Here is a 15112-nt window from a genome sequence, read left to right on the forward strand (position 1 = left end):
GGGGCTCTTTTGTAGTTGCAATTGAAGCAGCAATCTGCTCACATTATGTGTCTGCATACATGCATGACGAACACAAAATGGCAACGGATACAATTAAGCCCCAAATGACAAGCACAAAACGAGATCTAATAACCACAGAAAATGGCAACTGAAGATTTGAAACAGCAAGCTAGCTTCCCATGTTATGTGTGTGCATACATGAAAGCCACAAAAGGGCAATAACGGCTACTAAAAATTAAGCACCTCAAACAAAAACGGGGGAAATCAACAGCAAGCACTAGTTCATCATGATATAGCAGTCATATATCATAGGGAAACCATAATATGAGAAGCAACTAGCAACACTAGGCAGATAGTACTAATATTAGGACACAAGGACTGTCAAGGAAAACCATCATCCAGCTCAGATCTTCCTTCCATGCGCCACCGCCCTCAGTAGTTCAGCCAGCACCAAGGGGCAGCTTGCCACCAGATGGGCGTAGCCATCCGTTGCCAAGACAGCATCAAGAGTTTCAGGAGACTTGGTGATGAACTCAATGCACTTGGCTCTGAGCAGCGAGCAGTGGTGCTGCTCGGCAAGAACCAACGTCGTAGCTGCTGTGCCGATGCCAATGCCACCAGAGAGCTTGCATTCACATATCAGCTTGAGCCTGTCCAGCCCATACCTGTTAAATTCTTAGAAGTTAATTATAATCTCGTATATATGGTGTTACACTGTAAATGTCGTCATAATGTCAGCTTGTTCCTTCTGCATACAGTATAACCGAATATTACATACCCGTTCTGAAAGTGAAAAGATTAAAAGAAATCTTACCTGTCAGCAGCAGCCAGGAGGTGCTGAGCCATGATCGCCGCTGCCTGAGGGTCCTCGTCACCGTCGAGCTCCGGAGCCATGTCAGTGTAGATGAAGTGAAGCATGGACCTGAACACAACAGGCTCCATGTCTTCGATCACCACAGACTCGGAGCTTGTTTCCTCCAAGCCTCCGAAGAACTTGGCCTTGAAAACCGGGGACCTTGCGGCAAGTATGACCTTGTGTGCGGCGAAGGATTCTCCAGAGACATGAAACATGACGTCCACTCCTTCCTGGCTCTGCAGGAGCTCACCGAAGTGCTTGTGCATGTCCGAGGGTGGTGGCACTGGCAGGGGCTGCTCCTCATCTCCTCCTAGCACGGTGATTGTGCATTCCACGGTCAGTGAGTCATTCACGAGATAACCTGACGATGGTACATCATATTTCGTCATGAGGAGAACTTCAGGCGAGCATTTGGAGCCACGGTGAAATACATGGGACACACTCTTCTCTTCGGAGGGACCAAGATGCCGCTGGCTGGGGCATACAAGCCGGCAGCTCAGATTCACCCTCAGCTTGTCCCTCTGAGGTTCACTGACAAGGATGAGCTTCAGAGCGACCCATTGGATGAAGTCGTCAAATGGGGGTATGACGTCCTCGTCCTCGAGGAACTGACAGTGATCAGGGTAGAAATGGACCTCCCACTCGTGGCCATCGATGTTCCATCTGGATCTGGGTTTGATGAACTCCGATGACCCCACCATGGTAGAGGTGGCGGAATAGCCGTCAATCTTGAGCAGCTGCACCGAGCGCACAACCTCAGTGACAGTCAGGTTCTTGCCGTCATGTTCCATGGTGGAGGCCTCTAAGAGTAGAGGAGATAACAGATAAGATCCAGAAGATTCTCCGAGTCAGTATGAAATGGATTCGAGCAGACCTGGTTTAACTTCAACTGCAACGATAAAAAAAAAAAATCTCTCCACAGTGATCAAAACCTAAAATGTGTCGTTGGAAAAAAAATCTCGAGGGCTTGGGGTTGGGGGTTACCTTCACGGCTTCACCCCCTCCGGCACCGGCGGGGACTGGACCGGCGGTGTGCGGTGGGATGGACGGCCGCCCGACCTCACTAGCTAGCTCGCAGGTCAGTGTTGACTGGTGGCAAGCGGGAAGGAATCCATCTGTGCCTTGTCGTCAAACTCGCCAATGGGGAAAGCAGCGGGGTGGGGAAAACCAGCGTCAAAAGCACATGGTTCCGACGCCTTTGCCAGTGGTTTCGTCTTTCGGTTCACGAGCCTTTTGTACGTTGGAAACTAGAAAGAAAGAATATAAATAGATTAAAATATGTATTGCTTAGTTAAACAACTTATATGTTTAGAAAAATATGTGAACACTATAATTATATAAGTTAGTGGATTTTAATTTGTGTGTGATAGTAGATTATTTAGTTAGATAACTTGTATATTGAGAGAAATAAGTAGTGAGGCATGATAGTGAATTGACTAATTGGATAACTTGTATGTCGAGAGAAATATATACTGAGGGTGTGACAATAGATTGTCTAGCTGAATAGCTTGCATGTTAAGAAAGATAGATATTAAAGGTGTGACATTATTAAATAATATAGTTTCTTTCCTCAAAGATGTATGTTCTCTTGTTGTGCCACCCTTCATGTACACAGTGATACGTGCACAACAAAAAAAAATCTATTATCTCTTTCTTACTTTGCATACATCTCAAGCACATTTCAATGGTGCACAATAAGAGATCACATGCTCTTAAGCATGGCCTACTACGATTATATCCAAAAAAAAAACTTGAAATCCAAAGTTTTGTATTAAAAATTACAAAATTTTGAAAAGTTCCTCAGTGATGAAAAATTTCTACCAAAGCCATATGTTGATCTCCCCCGTTAAATATGATACTTGTGATTGCACTGAGCTTCGTCAAATTGTTTGTGACCCTTGTGTAGATTCTTTTCATGCTTTTAATTAAGATCAAGGTCATGTACGCTCCACCAAAAACAGCCTTTACTTTCACACTATAAGTAAGCAAAAACATGTCATCGACTTAGCCACCAAATAAGAATGTTTCATGTTATCACTATTATCAACCTCTAAATTGTTAACTTTAAATTTGGGGAAAGGCATGAGCTATGCAAAAAGAGAAAAGAAAGCAAAGATTTAGGCTCCAAAAATAAATTAAGGAAAGAATCCTTCCTTTTTTGAGCATGATGAAAAAAAATGTGGGAAAGAAAGTGAGGAAGAAAAGAAAAAAAACGTAAAGATAGCCATACTTCCAAAGATTTCAAAATAGAGGGGACATAGATCAAATCGCATAAAGAAGTGTTCACTTTCATATTCAATTAGGGATCACACACTTGCAAATCTCGATCTAATTGCATGACTAATTTTCATCAATTGGGTTTGATTTTTTGACTTAGCAAAACATGTGATGCAAGTATACCTCAATTTCTCTCAACCTTGAGCTTACTTAAGCCTTAAGGTACCAAGGAAAGAGGCTAATCGTCTTTAGTGAAGAAACAAAGCAAACAAATTAAATGAGCGATCTAAGAGCATCACTTGAGGAACTTAACTTTTATTTACAAAAGTTGTTAAAAACCTCCGGAAAAGAAAGTGAACAAAGGAAAAGTGATAGCGACTGCCCAAAACAAAGTGAAGGCCATAAACAAAGAGCACTGGATAGCGCCGCGCGAGCACAGGCTCCCCATCACCTATGGTGGCCGGAACTGGCGAGCAAGACTGTGACCTGTGGGGTGCTATTGTTGTGGCGGCGGGCTGGGACGACGAACTGTTCGTCAAGCCGAGCAAATACAGTTTTTCCTATGCAAGTTTTCTGAAATATGAACGACTTTGATGCAGGAAACGCACATGATAGAGCAAGGCCAGGTCGTGACATATAGCAAACATCACACATGAATGTTTTTTAAGGCCTGTTATAGAAATGAAAAAATTAAGTATGGTAGTTGTTTAGCTCTAGAGAATTTATAAACATAGACTGTCCGCTTGAGCTTATCAGGCAAATTTGTCAGCCATCCAGCGATGTTTTTCTCTCACAACAAATCAACCAATAATACTTTTTGTCATAATTTATCAACTAAACGAACAAGGCGACTAATAGCAATAGATATACAGTAGATAGAAGACAATGTCATCTAGTAATTTTGATCGCAATTACTGAAATATTTTATTGCCGGATTGAAAAAATATCACTGTGATTAATAATTGTGATCAAGTTTTTGGGATTTTATTCTCAAGAAGAAACTAATTCTAGAAAAAAGTTTCTAGCTCTTATTTCAAAAAAAAATGTTTGAAAAAGGGTTTTGGGGCACTTTTGCCAATCGCAATTGAAGCAGCAAGCTGCTCATGCCATATGTCTGTCAGTACATAAAGACAAAACGCCAGTTATATATCGGAGAAATTGAGAAGCAAAAACCTGAAATCCAACAGCAGAGAAAACGGCATTTGAAGCGGCAAGCTGCTCATTTCATGACACATAAAAGGAGAACAAGGGCATACATCTCTTAGGAAAATCATAGCATAAAGCAGCTCAAACCGAAGGGGGGAAATCAAATGAAAGCACTAGGTTCGATAATATCGGGCATACATCTTAGTAAACTCATAACATCAAGCAACTAATTAACACTGGTAAGATAAAGATAGGATGCTAGGACTTCATGCCAAATTAACACTACTGAGAATCTAAGATAACGATAGGTCGCAAGAACTGCATGCCAAATTAACTACTAAGGTAAAGATAGGTCGCAGGGACTGCATGCCAAATTAACACTAAGGATAAGACGCTAGCTAGGACTGCATGCCAAAGCTAGAATTGTCGATCCTCCTCAGATCCTTCTTCCATGCGCAGCCCTTAGAAGTTCAGTCAACACCAAGGGATGGCTCTCCACCAGATGATTATAGCCCTCGGTCGCCAGGACAGCATCAAGAGTTTCAGGCGATCTGGCAATGAAATCCACGCACTTGGCCTTCAGCAGAGAGCAGCTGTGCTGCTCAGCTACAGCCAACGTCGTCGCAACAGTATCAATGCTGATGCCACCAGCGAGCTTGCTTCCACAGATCAGCTTCAGCCTATCAAGCCCATACCTGTGAAATTTGCAGGAGTGGTTATACTGTAAACATAACAATTTCGCTGCATCCATACTGAAATACGAAATAATACGTTCAAAAATATAAGAAATACCTGTCGGCAGCTACGAGTAAGTGCTGAGCCATGGTCACCGCCACATCAGGCTCCTCATCAAGCTCCGGAGCCCTGTCGGTGTAGATGAAGTGAAGCATGGCCTTGAAGACATCATCGTCCATGTCCTCGATCCTGACAGTCTGAGAGCTCCTCTCGTTCATGCCACCGAAGAACTCGGCCATGAAGACAGGAGACCTCGCGGCAAGAATGGCTTTGTGCGCGACAAAACGCTCGCCAGACTCGAGCACAAATGTGACGTCTGCCCCCTGCTGGCCCCGCCAGAGCTCACCGAGGTGACGGTGCAGATCATCAGAGGGAGGAAGTGGCTCCTCGGTATTAGCTGGGATGACTACGTCAGGCAGTTTCCTTGAGCACGGTGATGGTGCATTGCACGGTCAATGAATCATTCACAAGATAGCCTGATGATTGTACACCATTTCTACTTATGAGAAGAACTCTACATGAGCATTATATTGCCCGTACTGGAAAATACATACGACGTCGCACTCTCCTCAGCAGAAGGATCAAGATAGCTGGTTGGATCATTGGATGTACAAATCGCAAAATTTTTGAGAACTAAACAAGGCCTTGTTCCTCTGTGGGGTTCACTGAGAAGACTGAGCTTTAGAGCTACCCCATTAATTATTTGGGAGCAATTTCCGCAGTAGTCGTCGTAGGTATAGGTAGGATAGAAACGGACCTCCCACTCGTGGCCATCGACAATCCATTTGGATTTGATGTACTCAGAGGACTCCAAGGCAGCGGTACGGTGGCGCAGTAGCCGTCGATCTTCAGCAGCTGCACCTTGCGTGCGGCCATGCTCCATGGCGGAGGCCTGAAGGAGGCTCATCGAAAAATGTTTCGAGTTCCAAACAGATAACGACTGAAGTTGTATGAAAAATCTGGGGGCCCCCTCCGGCGCCGGCGTCCCGGCGAGGACTGTGGACCGTCGGCGTGCGGTGACCGGTGAGAATGTGAGATCGACGGCCGCCCGACCGTCTGTGTGCGGCGCAGGTCAGTGTATACTGGCAACTGGCAAGTCACGAGGAATCGATCTGGGCGTTGTCGTCAACTCGTCAATGGGGTGAAAGCAGCGGGAGTGGGGAAATCCAACGTCAGAAATTTTCTTTCTTTTTTAAAGAACCAACGTCAAAAGAGTAGAGTACGCGTCGCACATGGCTCCCAAAGCAACAAAAGTCGAGTACTCTGGTTCAGCTGCCAAAGCATTTTCTTGTCATGCATGGCAGCATGGGACAGGAACCGGCGAGCAAGACTGTGTGACCTGTGGGGTGCGACTGTGCGTCAGCGGGCTAGACCGGATGTCCGACAATTAACCGAGCCGAGCACGGAGCACGTACAGTTTTTTTTTTCCCAAAAGACGGTAAAGCTTTGCCGGATTTTTATTAGACAGAAAAAAATAGAGAGACTAGATTTATAAGATTACAACTCGGGCCATGCATGCTCGCCACCTTGACCCTTGAGTCAGCCACTCTTGCTATGCAAGTTTTCTCCTAGTAGGTAATATATGAAACATATATTTATTTAATTTTTAATTTTGGAAAGTATGACAAATCAAAAAAACCTTTAGAGATAAAGATCGTTTTAGATCTAATTGATGCATTCATGATCCATTGAATATGGTAAATCTTTTTTTTCAACTTTAGATATAGCATAATTTAATTAACATAAACTACATATTTTTTTATTCAAGTAACTCGTATTACGGTGTATGTGCTCAAAGTGACGTGAAAATAATGTGTGTATGTGCCCAACGTGTACAAAATTTTATATGCCATCTTGCATGCTTAATATACGTGACATATTTTAGGTCACTACAAAGTTCACGTCGTCTCAATTAATGAGTTAATTAATGATATTTTTTATATATTAACGTAACTTTTAATAACTGAATACTTGTTGTATACATATTAATGTTTTATTTATATATAACATACTAAAAGGAAAGACGTGCAATCAACAAAGGAAGGGCAATGCGGCCGGCCGCCGATTCTATCTGCCCCATGCATGACGGGATTTGAAGATACTTTCTTTTTCTTTTTTCTTTTCTTAGATCAATTAATTGATTTTAAAAATCTAAAATTTAACGGCTCAGATTTATTTAAAATATTACCTCCTTAAGTATGGTAGGTGTTCAGCTCTAGAGAATTTCTAACCATACAACAATTGACAGCAATAGATAGTCGATACAAGATAGTGTCATCTAATTTGGATCGCAACTACCGAAATATTTTATTGCCGGATGAAAAAAGTAGCTCTGTGATTATATTTTTGACGAAAATTTTGGGATGTTATTCCCAAGAAGAAACTAATTCTTGAAAAAAGTTTCTACCTAAAAAGCCTTTGTTAAAAATAAAGGTTTTGGGACACTTTTATTTGCCAATTGCAATCGAAGCAGCAAGCTGCTCATGCCATATCTGTCAGTACATGCATTACATGACAAGGCAACATGGCAATTATTTTAGAGCTTATTTGGCACAGCTCAACTTCACTAGTAAAGATGTTTTCATGAGTGACTTTCTAGATGAAACTGAGCTGTTTTGGAAAAAGTGTTTGGCAAAATAGCTTCACCAACTACTGCATGCATGGTTGAGAGAGAGAAATGAGGGAGAGAGCTGCAGTAAGTTACTTTTTTCAGCTTCATCCCAACTTATGTCTTTGTGAGAGGAGAAAAACAGCTTCACCCATGAAGCTGTTTTGGAAATAAGTGTTTGACAAAAAAGAAACAGCTCATGAAGCTGTTGTGAGCTGTACAAACAGCAAAAAACGCAATCCAACAACACAAAAAACGGATTTGAAGCGGCAAGCTGCTCACTTCATGACACATGAAAGGAGAGCGCAAGGGCATACATCTCTTAGGAAAATCATAAAGCAGCTCAAACCGAAGGGGGGAAATAAAATGCAAGCACTAGGTTCATCATAATAACGTGCATACATCTTAGGAGAATCATAACACCAAGCAACTAATTAACACTAGTAATTAAGATAATGATAGGACGCTAGGTCTTCATGCCAAATTAACACTAAGATAACGATAGGTCACAAGGACTGCATGCCAAACTAACACAACAAAGGTAAAGATAGGATGCAGGGACTACATGTCAAATTAACATTAACACTAAGATAAAGATAGGACGCTAGGACGCTAGGACTGCATGCCAAAAAAAAAAAGCTAGAAAATCGTTGATCCTCAAATCCTCCTTCCATGCGCAGCCCTCAGAAGTTCAGTCAACACCAAGGGGCAGCTCTCCACCAGGTGATTGTAGCCCTCGGTCGCCAGGACAGCATCAAGAGTTTCAGGCGACCTGGCAATGAAATCGACGCACTTGGTCTTGAGCAGCGAACAGTTGTGCTGCTCTGCTAGAGCCAATGTCGTCGCGACAGTGTCAATGCTGATGCCACCAGCAAGCTTGGTTTCACACATCAGCTTCAGTCTGTCAAGCCCGTACCTGTAAAATTTACAGGAGTGGTTATAGTTGCATCCATACTGAAAATCGTAATAATACGTTCAGAAAGATAGGCATACCTGTCGGCAGCTGCGAGCAAGTGCTGAGCCATAGCCATCGCCACTTCAAGCTCCTCGTTAAGCTCTGGAGCTGTGTCAGTGTAGATGAAGCGAAGCTTGACCTTTGAAGACAGAAGCCTCCATGTCCTCGATCCTGACACTCTGGGAGCTCTTCTCGTTCATGCCACCAAAGAACTCAGCCATGAAGACAGGAGACCTTGCGGCAAGAATGGCTTTGTGCGCGAGAAAACGCTCGCGGGTGTCGAGCACAAAAGTGACGTCTGCTCCCCTCTGGCCCTGCCAGAGCTCACCGAAGTGCCGTTCCAAATCAGAGGGTGGCAGTGGCGGCGCCTCAGTGTTAGCTGGGACTTCTATATCAGCTAGTTCTTTGAGCACAGTGATGGTGCACTGCACGGTCAATGAATCATTCACAACATAACCTGATGAAGGTATAATGTCTCTGCTCATGACGGCAACTGTACATCCGTCACAACTAGGAAATACATGGGACAAACTCTTTTCAGCAGAAGGATCAAGACGATGGCTCGTGTCTACAAGCCGGCAGCTTAGATTCACTTTCAACTTGTTCCTCCGGGGTTCACCATGAAGAATGAGCTTTACAGCCATCCAAGGGTCCCAATGATTGTTGTTGTTGTAGTAGTTAGGATGAATACGGACCTCCCACTCGTGGCCATCGACGTTCCATTTGGACTTGATGTAGTCAGAATGCTTCATGACACTGGTGGCGCAATAGCCGTCGATCTTGAGCAGCTGCACCTTGCGTACGGCCTCCGTGAGGACAGTGCGGCCATGTTCCATGGTGGAGGTGGAGGCCTGAAAAAGGGTGGTCTGGTTGGAGAAGGGACGAGGCAGAGGAAGACTAGAGCAATGGCGTGCTGGTGCTGCTAGTGCTACTTTGAGTTTGAGGATTTGAGCTGCAATTGCTACGTCAAGCGCTTCTCTCCTCCAGACTATTTATATACGGCGCCGGCGCTGCACTTAAAACTGGCGACTGCTCGGGACGGGAGAGGAGGCACGCCGAGTATTCAACCTTTGGAAGTTGGAACTTGGAAAGGAATAATGACCGAATTGATCGAGGTGATCAGTCAATGCAGCAGGGAATAGAGAAGGCCATCCGTCGCCGGCTCATCGCTCTCTTTTGTTAACCGTTGCCATTAATCACGAAACTTGTTTGCTTTCTTTCCTTTCTTCTCCTAGACACGAGTAGCCATTAGACCAGTCTCAATAGTAGTTTCATGTATATTAAATATGCTGATGTGACGCTATATTAATGAAGAGAGAGATGATAAAAGTTTCATGGGAGTAGAGAGAGTTTCATCCCCATGAAACTCCTATACACCGTTTCCAAAATATTGATTTGTTGGAAACTGTTTCATAAAACTCCCATTGAGAATGGCCTTAGGGCACTTCCAATGCTAGAAAATATCATAGTTTTAGCACTAGAAACCATTCTTTCCAATGCAAGTTTATACAAGTAGTATCTATAGAGAAAGAAATTTAATGAACAATTGTATGTAAGGGCAGTCCCAATGGGTATTTATGGTGGTTTCTATCTCTATTAAATGAGATGCCACCTAAGCAAAAATGCTGACATGGCAGATCAATAAATGAGGAAAGAGAAGCAAAACATAAGAAATCGTTTCTTCATCAGGAAACGAAGTCTTCCCTCGTCCCGATGCACAAAGAAACGGTGAAATCCCCGTTGGGAAGAAACCACCCGTTTCTATACGCACCCACCCTTGCTCCCATGCCGGCCGCACTGCCCGCGACGCCAGCCCCGTTCGCCCATGCCGCTGTGGAGGTCGCCGCAGCAGCCGCGCCCATGCGCCCCCCAGCGCTGCCACGCACTGCCATGGGAGTTCGCCGTACTCGCCTCGTTCGAGCGTGTTGCAGCGCTGGCCCAAGCCCCCGATGGACATGGACATGGACGGCCCCAAGCCCCCGATAGGGATGGACGAGAACGGCGGCGTCGACGGCCTGCCAAGCGACTCGCGCTCGCCGGTCGCCACCGCTGCCTTCGCTCGCGCAGCGCTTTGACGCGCTGGCCGCGCACGCATCTCATCCGCGCACGTGGCCATCCAAAGCGAGCAGCGAGGTGTTGGCCGACGCGTTGGGCATGAGCAGACGAGCATGCAGCTTTCCGTGGCAAGCATGCAGCCTTCCGTGCCGAGGTGGACACCGGCTGTGAGGCTCCTCCAGGCCCTCGCCTGCTGCACAAGCTTATCCATGGTGAGCATGAGCTCACGCCTCGTGCTCAGAGTGAGGATAGATTTGAGAGAGAGAAAGCAAAAACAAAAGTAGCACATTTATTAAGCTAAGAAACTTCCATTGTGTGGAATAGTTTCTATTGATAGTTTCTTGTTGACGTGGCAGCTATGGAAAGCGTGCGTAGTTTCAACCATTGGGACTGCCCTAAGGGCACTCCCAATGCTAGAACCTACATATAGTTTCTATACTCATTAACTCTTATAGACACTATATATATAAACTATGGTTCCAATGGATAGTTTCTATAGAATATTTTTATATCCAATCACATTCATTCTCTCTCTATTCTTAGCCAATCATATGACTTCATGTCTTGGATTTTGTGTAGACATAGTTTCTAACTTTTCTATAAATTTTACTCTATCTCTCAATAAATACATTGCCACATCAACAAAATGCTTAGGTGGCACTGCAATTAATGTCTATAGAAACCACAATGGTTTCTGCATTAGGAGTGCTCACAAACAAACAAGGATCAACTATGCCAAACAATATGTAGCCTTTCTTGCTGCAGATGGCAAACAAACAAGGATCAGCTATGCCAAACAATATGTAGCCTTTCTTACAGACACCGACAACGAAACACCGGCAACGAAACAGGATGGCAGCAGTCTGCGTGAGAAGGGGTCGCGAGATTGTTGTGGCTAGCGGTGGCCATGGAGAGCGGAGGCCATGGAGGCGGGCATACCGGATCTGAAGAAACGATGGAGAAGTCCCCAACGCTCGTTCCGTGTAGTTTCCTACGCTTCGATTTACGAGTAGACGTCGAGTCTTATTTAGACACCGTTTCTTGCTTCTTTACTCTCTCTCTCTCTCTCTTCAATAAATATAGTGTCACATCAGTAAAAATCAATAAATAGAGGGGTAATAAATAGAGATAGAAACCACGATAGAGTCTGCATTGGGAGTGCCCTTATTCACGCGCTTCAGAAAAATATGCTATCCATGGGTGATCCCACCCTCACCTGCCTAGCCATGGGTGCCCTCGCCCTAATCTGGCCTAGCCTCCACTGCCACAACCCCAACGTGAATTTGGTACAACCGGCGGTAGGTACCCACCCTGATCCAACGGCGCAAGGGACAGGTGTGATGCCTGAGATTGGTGAAGGCAAAAGCGAAGGGTCATGGGACGTGGCATCGGAAACCGTTAAGAATGCCAGCTTGGAGCTTGTGTGGACACTGGGTGGTAGGAAACGGTTGGGCTGAGAATGGGGGTGTCCAGCGAAAGTAGGTGTGGAATTTAATGCGACGGACGGCTCCTTCCAGCATACGATTCGGACCTATGTAAGCTGACGGGCAATGGCCTCCCTGGAAGAAGTTGAGTGCATGGAGACGGCCAGAAAGGCACCATGCTGGAAGTTCAAAATGTATTAGGCCTAAGATCCTCGCCTACAGCATCAACCGAACCGGGGCTGGTGAGAAATCCATCGGAAACCATGCTAACCCATCGAATGGATTACGGAGGGAATGGCGACCCGGCTGGTGACGCGGCGGGGGCGGATGCTGAAGTTCATGCTAATGCCGAAGCATCCAAAGAGCTGGTAACTTCTTATACATCCAAGAAGAGGTATGTCGCCGTAATGAAAACTCTGGTCTTTACAATGCGAATGAGTTCATGCGACGAGGGAAGCATAGGGAACATGTGTAGAAAAATTGTAAAAATTTAATCAGACATAGAAAAGCTACGCAGAAGATTAGTGTGCTCATTACAAATCTGTGCAGTACTAGCTAGAGAAGATGGGACTGTGTCATAATAAACACGGGGAATATATATTTAATATTAGGTAAAACAGTTCAAGAAAGGTGGGATATTGGGACTAGTGAAATGAATATTTCATCAGAAATAAAATAATAACTTTGATAAAAGTAGGAAGAGGGGGAGGTCAGGGTCAGACGCCAAGATTTTGCCATCCGATGAAAGCGCGATTACAAGAGCGATAAGAACATTTAAGGACCGCGAAGGGCAACATATATTCTTTCCGTATGAAGGCACAAGGTTCAACTCGTTCGAAGAAGGGAATGAATTTTACAACCTCTACTCTTGGGACGTGGGATTTGGCATTCGAACTTCGCGTGGAAGAAGGAACGATAATGATTACATTACAAAGAAGGACATCTGCTGTTCGTGCGAGGTGAGTACGTAGTTAATTACAAATCTGCACATGATTAAGCTTGTATAGGGAACTCATGTTCCAACCATACGATCCGTGTCTATGCAGGGGAAGAGTAGGAATCCAAAAGCAGCGTCATGCAGGACTGGATGCAAGGCAATGATTAGGCTACTGTGGTTGGGTGACCATAGTTGGTACATTAGCAGGAGCATAACAGATCACAATCACAGCTTGTCAATGAGCTGTGGTGAAAAGAAACAATGGAACTCACATAGTGAAATTGACCCGCTGACCAAAGATTTCATACGAAGGCTAAGGGAGAACAATGTGAGCGCCGGGAGAGTGTGCAGCATACTAGGGGCAGCTAATGGTGGACTGGGGCTGCCAGTGAGGAGAGAAGTGATTCGGTCCGTGTGCGCTAAGTTGGCACAAGATAACATAAGAGATGACCTGGTGAAGACAATGAAAATACTAGATGCCATGAAAGAGACCCACAAAGAAATGGAAGTAACGTTCAAGCTAGGGGGGATAAGAAGATCATCCACATGCTGTGGTGCATGGGGAAGAACAAGGAGAGCTACAAGCGCTTCGGGGACGCCATCACATTCGACACCACGTATCGCACAAACCTATACAACCTACCATTCGGCCTTTTTGTCGGAGTAAACAACCATTTCCAATCAATAATATTCGGTGGCGTACTACTTACATCAGAGAAAATAGAGGACTTTGAATGGGCTTTTGCGAACTTTGTGCAAATAATGGACGGAAAGCAACCCTCAACGATGCTAACAGGTAATTGCATACCAACTGCAACAAATTCTATTTAGGAGTAGACTAGGGCTACTGATGATTTCACAACTATTTTGAATGAAGTAAATATTAAATAATGTTCACCTTGTTGATTCTATGTTGTTGTGCACAGACCAATGTCAGGCTATGGCAGCGGCGATCAGGTCAACGATGAAAGAAACTAGGCACCGATGGTGCAAATGGCATGTACTGAGGAAAGCAAAAGTGTGGTTGGGAAATGTGTAAACAAAAAATGTAGCGTTCAAAAGGGAATTCCACAAACTAGTGACTGAGGAAGTGTCAGCTATGAAGTTTGAGAGGAGGTGGAGACAGCTGGTGAGGAAATACAAACTTGAGAAGAACAAATTCCTGAAGCGAATATATGCGAAGAGGGGAATGTAGGCGAGGCCTTACTTCATGAATGTCTTTTGCGCTGGCATGACGAGCACACAAAGAAGTGAAAGCGCTAACCACATGCTGAAGCAATTCACCCAACGCTCCTCGCCAATGCACTTGTTTGTCAGGAAGTTCAATGAATTCCAAAATGACCGCATTGAGCAGGAACAAAAAGAGATACACGTTACAAAACAGGTAAAAGCCTCCTGAATATAAATTGATCAAGACATCAGAGTATAGATAATCCTAGTAAAATGATGTTATGACAGTTTGTATTTGTTGCAGGTTCGGAGGAAACACAGGATCGGGGTGCCAATAGAAAGGCATGCCGAGGAAATTTACACTTGAACTATGTATGAACGGTTCTACAAGGAGCTATACCAAGCAGGGGGGTACAAGATAACAGAGACGTACGGCGGGACAGAGTACATTTTAGTGCACTACAAAGAAGCAGGCATGGCTGATGAACGTGGCTTCGTAGTCACTTATGACGACCCATACACAATAAAATGCACGTGCGGGTTGTATGGGCATGTTGGGATGTTGTGCCGCCACGCACTTAAGGTACGTAGTGAGAGACAAAAATATGAAACATACATAAAGAATGCACAACAATATCATTAACACTACTATCTGGTGTGTGCAGGTCTTGATGCACTTGGATGTTGCAGAGGTGCCCACAGGGAACATATTGGAGCGTTGGAGAAAGGACGTGGTGGACGTTGGATTGGAAGGCAATGCGGCGATTGAAGATGCAAACACAAAAGAGACTACCGAGTACATTCACAAGAGAATAATGCTGAAACGGGTCTTGGACGCTGCTGGTGTGGAAAGGTCTTTAGATGATGTGGGACTCTCGGAGGCAATGAAGGCACTTGACATGCTGATTTCAATAAACAAAACGCCTATAGAAGGAACGACCGGGCAATCAAGAGGGTTACTAGCCGATGAAGACAGCGAGCCAACAAGTTGCCCACCAAGGCCGGCAAA

The 15112-nt window shown here is 44.7% G+C and overlaps 2 protein-coding genes and 1 pseudogene across 4 annotated transcripts; 1 reads left to right on the plus strand and 2 right to left on the minus strand.

Annotated features, from left to right (window-relative positions):
• On the minus strand, positions 127-2070 carry LOC8083179 (BTB/POZ and MATH domain-containing protein 1). Of its 3 annotated transcripts, XM_021448801.1 has the most exons (4): positions 1841-2070; positions 1731-1745; positions 815-1658; positions 127-665 (listed from the first exon to the last, which is right to left on the minus strand). In XM_021448801.1, exons 3-4 carry the CDS (start codon positions 1645-1647, stop codon positions 404-406), a joined length of 1095 nt encoding a protein of 364 aa, XP_021304476.1. In that variant the 5' UTR covers positions 1648-1658; positions 1731-1745; positions 1841-2070; the 3' UTR covers positions 127-403. The 3 variants fall into 3 exon arrangements, with proteins under 3 accessions (XP_021304476.1, XP_021304477.1, XP_002438822.1); XM_021448802.1 differs by lacking the exon at positions 1731-1745; XM_002438777.2 differs by having other exon boundaries at positions 815-1745.
• LOC8083182 lies at positions 4376-9427 on the minus strand (annotated as a pseudogene).
• LOC8083183 (protein FAR1-RELATED SEQUENCE 12) lies at positions 14474-15073 on the plus strand. The gene is made up of 3 exons (XM_021449915.1): positions 14474-14686; positions 14769-14956; positions 15034-15073. Exons 1-3 carry the CDS (start codon positions 14474-14476, stop codon positions 15071-15073), a joined length of 441 nt encoding a protein of 146 aa, XP_021305590.1.

Source organism: Sorghum bicolor, chromosome 10, assembly GCF_000003195.3.
Source record: "Sorghum bicolor cultivar BTx623 chromosome 10, Sorghum_bicolor_NCBIv3, whole genome shotgun sequence".
In the NCBI taxonomy this organism is placed as follows: domain Eukaryota; kingdom Viridiplantae; phylum Streptophyta; class Magnoliopsida; order Poales; family Poaceae; genus Sorghum; species Sorghum bicolor.